At 39.8% G+C, this 7,727-nt stretch overlaps 1 protein-coding gene across 1 annotated transcript in view; it reads right to left on the reverse strand.

Annotated features, from left to right (window-relative positions):
- Positions 1 to 2,446: 2,446 nt before the first annotated feature.
- The window catches only part of cdhr1a (cadherin-related family member 1a), a 17,812-nt gene continuing 12,531 nt past the window's right edge, over positions 2,447 to 7,727 (reverse strand). Inside the window, exons 15-17 of the mRNA XM_050071362.1 lie at positions 6,446 to 6,674; positions 6,101 to 6,358; positions 2,447 to 3,967 (exon numbers count right to left, since the gene is read on the reverse strand). Coding sequence (XP_049927319.1) covers positions 3,404 to 3,967; positions 6,101 to 6,358; positions 6,446 to 6,674 — 1,051 coding nt within the window. The 3' untranslated portion in view covers positions 2,447 to 3,403. The remainder of the gene's footprint in view (positions 3,968 to 6,100; positions 6,359 to 6,445; positions 6,675 to 7,727) is intronic.

The following is a 7,727-nucleotide window of genomic DNA, read 5'->3' on the forward strand; positions in this document are numbered from 1 at the left end:
TGTATCTTATTTTTGTCCTTATGTGTCCTGATGTTGCTTTAAGCTGCGTATTATCTAGACACTTAGCTATATAAAAACTGCTGATCTAATGGGCAGAAACATTCAAAGATCAGGCGTTAATACTGTTGACATAATGTTTTCTTTTATATATTTTTTATTAACCAGAAATCAAATATTTAATTTACCTTTTAAAACCTCCGTTGCTTCAAACACATACCAGGGTTTTTGAGCCCTGTGCGTAGCTTTCTTTCATTCTAAAGCATCAATGCTCTTTGCAACTTTTAACTCTGTAATCCTCTATCAAATAGCCCAGTAATCCTGGCTGCCTCTTACATGGCATAATGCATGATCATTTGGGCTGTTCTCATATTCCCTCATTTCATTTCAGAGCATTAACAGCTTGCAACACTGAAAACTTTTCACATGTGCGACATTTTGACCCAAAATTTGCATTTAGTTCCTCCAGAATCTATGGCACATTTGTTTGTATAATTTGCATTTAGGAGGCAGTTTTTACTTTGTCAAAAAAAAAAAAAAAAAAAAAAAATCCCCAGAGTCCGCTCTGCGTCATCATAACCATATGAAATGTGCCAGCAGAGGCTGCAGAAAGTTCAGTGCCAGTCACACACATCTTGTCAGTCCAAACTAAATCAGGGCAGATGGACTTTTGGTTTTTGGCCAACCATTCAATATTGTGCAAAGATGAACAAGTTGGTCCTTGGATTAGAGAGGGTAATCTGCACATTTCGTGTTTTATGTAACTTTGAAATAGTGTGCATGTTTGGTCGTGATGTCTACACAAATACCCAGTGAGTGGTTCGGTGTAACTTCATAATTGGTAGTGCTCACATTGATATTGGAGCTAAGGAGAGCAAAAGGGCTTGTATCAGGATAATATATTACATATTTTCAGAACATCTGGTGAGGTCTTACTAAAAACAACAGCAAATGTAATGCTGTTGTGTAAGGCCTTCCTCATACATCTCATTCTAACTCCCATCGTATGCACATTCCTGTTGTTTTCTGTGTGTTTTATTCATTGTTTGGATACATTGATTTGTTCGTTTTGCTCTGTGTTTTTTTACATTAGTGAGTACTTGGTTACAGTGATCCCAAATCTTAGTCTTTTACCCCGGGGCTGTGGTCAAGCAGCTTCTCCAGAAGGGGGCAGGAGAGTATATTTGCCAGCTCATTAAGGAGGTGTTGGTCTTAAACTGTAGTGGCAGCAAAGCTGTTTTCTCTCTGTGTCTTTCACAGAACCTTCAAGGCTACAGTCTAATGATCTGAGCGTGCTGGACTCAGTGTGTTGTAATCCTGGGCAGTTGTAGCTGGTTGTGACCAGATTGGCCTCACTGTCCCACTGGCAGCCTGAATACATGCAGAATCAATGAAGTGATGTGAAATCTAAAATACATTTTAAAAAATATCACAGTTTATCTGCTTGTTGTCAATAATCCAACTGTGATTTCATCTAAAATTCAAATTCAGTTGCGAAAATTAACAAAGTACATTGGTCGAGTACTGTATTTTAGTACCATTTCTGAAGTATTTTCTTCTCTACATTTTACTGCTAAACATTACTTTAACAGCTGTAGTTACTAGTTACTTTCCAGATTAATATTTTATCACAAACCATTTGATAATTTTACAAAAAAATTGATGCACTGTTACAGATTAAACTACAGAGGAGTCCAAACTTTTTTTTAAATTGGGGCCAGATTAAATAATATAAAATACCTGGGGGCCAGCTGCTTCTTGCATCGTATGGGTTATTTAAAAACAACAACACATGCAAACTTGACAAACACAACTTTTTTGTCTTTCAGTGAAACAGAATTTAACTTTCCACTACTCCTAAAAGCAGCAGCACTTCAGTGGGTAGAGCTAGAGTCCCATGCACAAACGCAATGTCCTTGCCGCAGCGGCCACAAGTTCAATTCCAGCCCATGGCCCTTTGCTGCATGTCATCCCTCTCCCTTCCCTCACCATCGGCTCCTCTGCTTCTTTGATGTGGCCATGTCCGCTACTTAGCAAGAAATGTCTTTTGCTAGGTAACCTTTTCTTTGCTTGTTTACCATCGCTACCTTGTTTACTACATTAGTACCACCTCTTGGTGCATGAGGAGGGGCTCTGTTATTGACATGAATGAGTAAGCCCTTTGACAAGAAATGCAAAATTAATAACATCGACTTCATGCAGAGGCTCTGGCTTAGGGGCCCCCTGAGCCCTTCGGTAATACACCCATGATTGGGGCCACTCTACACGCAGTAATGATTACTTATATATTTGATGTTGCTGACACTCCTTTGGTTTTACCAAAGTAAAGTATTTTCAAAGTGCAGTATTACTACTTTTACTTGAGCACAATGATCTTGATACTTCTTTCACCTCTGCTGAAATTACAAATGAAGTTATTTTATTGGTAGTAAAATCTTGACAGGTGTATTGACAGCCTCAGTTTTTTTTTGACATAAATACACCAATTGAAACAAACAAAACAACCAAATATACAGCAGTAAACAAAAAGCGCAGTCTTTTCAATCAGGAAATAAACATATCGTGACTGCTGCGAAACAGGGGTCTAAACAGTGCTTTACACCTGCGTGGAAGGATTAAAGGTCTTCCTAACGTGATCACTTTGGTTCCCTTCCCCCGGCTGATCTCTTTAGTCAGTTCAAGTGTCATGAAATCTCCTGTAAGGAGCTTGGTCGAGTTCCAAATAAACAGTCTTGCTTGCTGGAGTTGGAATGACTTCATTCCCGACAAGGGATGTGAGGTGAGGAACTTTAAGCCACTAGGGTGTCAACAAATGGTTCAAAAGGTGGAATTGATCTGTTACATGATGACACAGAAACTGGAAATAAACATCATAAACTGGAGACATGATCTGAGTGATGGTACACCTGAAGGGATTTTTTTTTCCATCACATGAAAACTGAGATTTTTGATACACAAGAAATTAAGCTGTTTCAGTGTATTTAATCTTTCTTGAAACACACACATACATACACACACACCCCCAGACACACACACACACACACACACACACACACACACACACAAAGCACTATTAATGATTAAGTTTCACAGTTCATTCTTGACTTTGGAAACATCAGCTGACAAAACAATCTCACCTCAAGGTCCATTTAGTGTCTGATCTGGAGCTTTTGATCAGATCACATGATCGTCATCGTCTTCAGATGGATGAAGATGCTCGTTCAGAGTTCAGTTTTATTTTTCTATTTGTCTATATGGCAACATGTATGAGAAGAAGAAAAAATGTAAATCTGAATGTGTACATTTCTCTTAAAACTGGGCAGACTGGATCTGCTGATGAAGGTGGTGAAAGCTCCGGCACAGCTACTAAATGGACCTTGAGGTGAGATTGTTTTGTCGAGCACTACTAATGTTTCAGCATCCTCTTCTGCTCCAATTTCATCTTGAGCTCTGACACCAGTGCTAGGTTCTTAGTGTCCTGTCTGTTCATCACTGGCTTCTTTCTGGGTTTGGGTGCCACTGTTGCAGAGACGGTGGGTACGGCCCACTGCCTCTCCCCTGGGATGTAAGGAGGAGGTGGAGGGGGAAGAGATGGGGCACTCGGCGGCGGCGGAGGCCAGTATCTCACAACATTGTTGACATTGTTGTTATAGTTGACATTCTCCACGATGACCTCCGGCTCTGGCTCTGGCTCTGGCTCTTCCTCCTCTACTCGGAATTTCTCTCCGGGAGTTTCTGGTGTCTTAAAGGGGTTTTTCAAGTTCCAGGGCTGCGTCTTCCGCCTCCTCCTTACTCGGCGGTTAGGGAGGATCCGGTTGGACTTTTTGTTGCGCATGAATGTTGCAGTGGAGATGATGACCGTGACTATGACCATGAGACTAATCACACCAGCAAGCATGCCTAGGATTTGCAAAGGCTTGTTTCTATTCTGCATCAAAAATGATCCCAAAGGCCCCCCACTGAGTTGGGTCTGTAAAAGAGCACAGGGAGAATTCACATCCATGGGACTCAAGTCATAATCGCTCACACAAAGATTAACGTCTAAATATTGTCCCGTGTATGTACTGTGGTACTGCATGTGTTCAACGTTTGGCCAAAAATATCATGTGAGGTGCAAAATACAAAACTATAATATCCAGGGATAAATTACTGCGAACGTACTGCATTGATACTGCTTCTTTGATGTCTTGCAAAGTAAACAAGATAAAAACAACGAGTATACTTAAATTCATTGTTCCATTGATTTGTAATTTGTCAAGACAAGATCAGAGAGGTTGACTGGGAAACCCACTGCTGAGACCATCCAGCATCTGAGTATGAATACTGTGTATGGATTTGTGTGAAAAATAAAAAAGCAGAACTAATTTGTTTACTCTAGTGATGTTTGTGGTGTCCTAATGTGAGTACTAAATCAAAAACATGGGAAAATTGTGCTCCTGTACTCTTTTACAGACACAGCCTTGTTCTACAACAAAATCCTTAGAAAATGAACTGCTAGAAATTCTTGGTACTGCGGAGTAAAAACAACAGTACTTCTGTGCTGGTGATCTCAAGGCAAGCTTCATTTATGGCACAGGCCTCCTTATAATCTTTCTGATCTTGCCCTGAGATTGAACACGGGACTTTTTCACAGAGTTCCAGTATATGACAGTCGAAATGAAGATTGTCACTGAAATGGCGAAGGTGACAAGGGTCAAACAAATCCCAAACACAGCCCCCGGACGTTTCCTTAGGCCCAGGAAGTATGAGACAAATCTGGATTTGATCTGAAAACAAATTGCAATTGTGTAAGATACTTATTTTTATGACTACAGTTTTTTAATTGCTACTGAAGCAAACAACTGGTGAACCTGATAGTCTGGGCTGTGATGAGAAAAGCTGCACCTCCACATACAAATTGATTAGAAGTTTCAACACTGGATCATTCCCTTGCATTACAAATCGATGATAGACAGCCCAGTTGCTAGAATGAGTGCTGGCATTGTATGTTTCTGCAAACTACTGATATGTTACATTTGTACATTTTTATGTAGCAGATATGTTGAAAATTTATGTTTAGTTATGTTTCAACAACACTGTTGTTAGGTTTAGGCACAAAAACCACTTGGTTATGGTTAGGAAAATATCATGTTTTGGCTGAAAATACCCGGTTTTGGTGGCACAATCACCATGGGAACAGTGATGCCTCTGTGAAAAACCATCCGCCATCCCCTCTACTTCCCAATGACAAACCCGGACTCACTCCGAAGTCATCGAAATCTGATGCTTGGGCAGTGACTTGCGGTGTCAGACACTGACGAAAAAACCTGTCCTTTAATGTAGGTATGATACGGGCCAATTGCTATTATAGTACAAAGGTGCTCAGCGGCGTCGGGGTGAAACGTGGCTTGACAAGAACAATAATTAAGGCAGTGAAAGTCCATTTAGATCAGGCAGGAGGGATGGTGGATGGGTCCAACAAACACCAACCTACCCCTGGTAGAGTGGTGTTCGTATCCCATAGGATTATAAAGCCAAAACCTGTTGTTTTTTCCTAAATCCAACCATGTTTTTTTGTTGCCTAAGCTCAACCACCCGTGGTGTTGTACGAATGTAGTGCAAGACTGTATGTAAATTGTAAATTTCTTGTAAAAATGTATTTGTGTATTTTGAAAGAAGACAATGCATGTAACAGGAATAACTTGACACGGCATCCCAGAACGTAAATAACCAACGCACTCAGGGTACCTTTCATGTCGTATCTGGACGTGGAAAGCCCATGATCAAACACTGATATTTGACGAGGTCAGAGTGAGAGTGTGTTGCAAATCACTTTAGAAATTATATGATACGTATCAAACATACAAATGGAATGAATCTGTGGTTTGCAGAAACATACAAAGCTGTTATTTTCTTCTGACGATCAGGCTGTGATAGAAAAAGGTAACTGGAATATGAAGTGAATCAGCAGTCACACGTTATACTTACAGTTGCAACTTTGCACACTCTTATTTTTTCATTTATGAAAGTGTATAACTTCTGAAAAATCAGTGTAATTCATCATAAATAGATATTATCCTTCAAATGGGTTTGACTGACATCCAACTACTTTCTTGCAACTTACAGCCTCAGTGATGTCGATCTTGACGACCGCAGTGGTGCTGAAGGACGGCTGGCCTCGGTCACGGGCCTGCACTACCAGCGACCAGGTGCAGTCTCTCTGCTTGGTGATGTTCTGAATGATGGCCATTGATTTGATGTAGGACTTGAGCATGATCTCCCCCGTGTCAGCGTTAATGTCAAAGATGTTGTTGTCTGGCTCAGCTTTCATGATGGCATACTCGATGACATTGTTGGGCACTTCCGCATCATCATCTACAGCCTGTGTAGATAAAGATAAACATCATAGTATTGACTTCATTCTTGAGCTTTACTTCATCCAACATGATAAATCACAAAAGGCAAATACCTCTATTTTCACTGGTGCTCCAATCACCATAGTTGTCTCAAGGAAGTTATCATTGAATTCAGGTGGGTGGTCGTTCAGGTCCAACACAGTCACAAAGACCTCAGCGAGGCTGTACTTTCCTTCTGCGTCCTCTGCCTTCACATAGAAGTTATACTTGGACCTCACCTCTGCGTCCAGGCTCGCCCACGGCTGGGTGTAGATGATCCCAGATGCAGGCTGGATCAGGAACCTGTAAATATGAGGGGACTTTTTTAAATTTAATTCAGATTTACCATATGCATGCAACTGACAGCCATGATTTTCCTTGAACAGTCTTGAACATTTAACACTGATTTAATACTGATTATGATTGAGTGTACACCTTCATGATCTTCTTTCTGAGAATGTATAAACCTTTCTCTTGGATGGCATCATTTTGTGAAAGCTCATGACTGGTTCTTTTAAAATCAGATGCTCAGCCAAGTTGCCAGAGGAGAATGTTGGCATACGGTACATTTGCACATCTCGTACGTATCAAAGTGACCTAGTACAGATTACATGTAAACAAACTGAGGTTGACATACAGAGGAGGAGGGGCTAGTGGATGGCGTGACACCTAGGAGACAGCTGCCAGGCAGTAGACCGGAGCACCACTGTTTAGTTCTTACAAAAGTGGATGCTTTTTGACAACAGTTTTGGACTTTTCCAGCTGGGATTGTGGCAATTAAAGCACTTATTGAAAGCCAAACTATGATCTTTTTCTAACCATTAATAAGAAGCCTAGTTTATGTTCCTAAACCTTCGTGAAACTATGGCAACATGACTGGGTATTTTTTAAAGGACATGTCAGGACATTTCCAATCAAGATTGTAGTGAAAAAAGCGGGTATTTTAAGTCAAATCATGATCTTTCCTTAAGCCTAACCAAATATTTTTGTTATACTCGTATGGGGTGCCGTTTGTAAAGTGTCTCACGCTGAAAATAACATCAACATTTTGCCACATTTAGCTTCAAACAATGTTTAAAAAAGTATTGTGAATTTTTTAACGTCACCTTTTACCACATTTACAGCAATATTTGTTAACTTAGAAATATATCAAATAGTTAAATCTAAATATTAAATGTGGCACCTAAATGTTAAATATTAAATCTAAATATTAAATCTATATGCTAAATCTAAATCTAAATCTAAATCTAAATGTTAAATCTAAATCTAAATGTTAAATCTAAATGCTAAATCTAAATGTTAAATGTTAAATCTAAATGTTCTGGGTGAAACTAAATATTTAGCTAATATGCAAAT

Source organism: Epinephelus moara, chromosome 19 (genome assembly GCF_006386435.1).
Source record: "Epinephelus moara isolate mb chromosome 19, YSFRI_EMoa_1.0, whole genome shotgun sequence".
NCBI lineage: Eukaryota > Metazoa > Chordata > Actinopteri > Perciformes > Serranidae > Epinephelus > Epinephelus moara.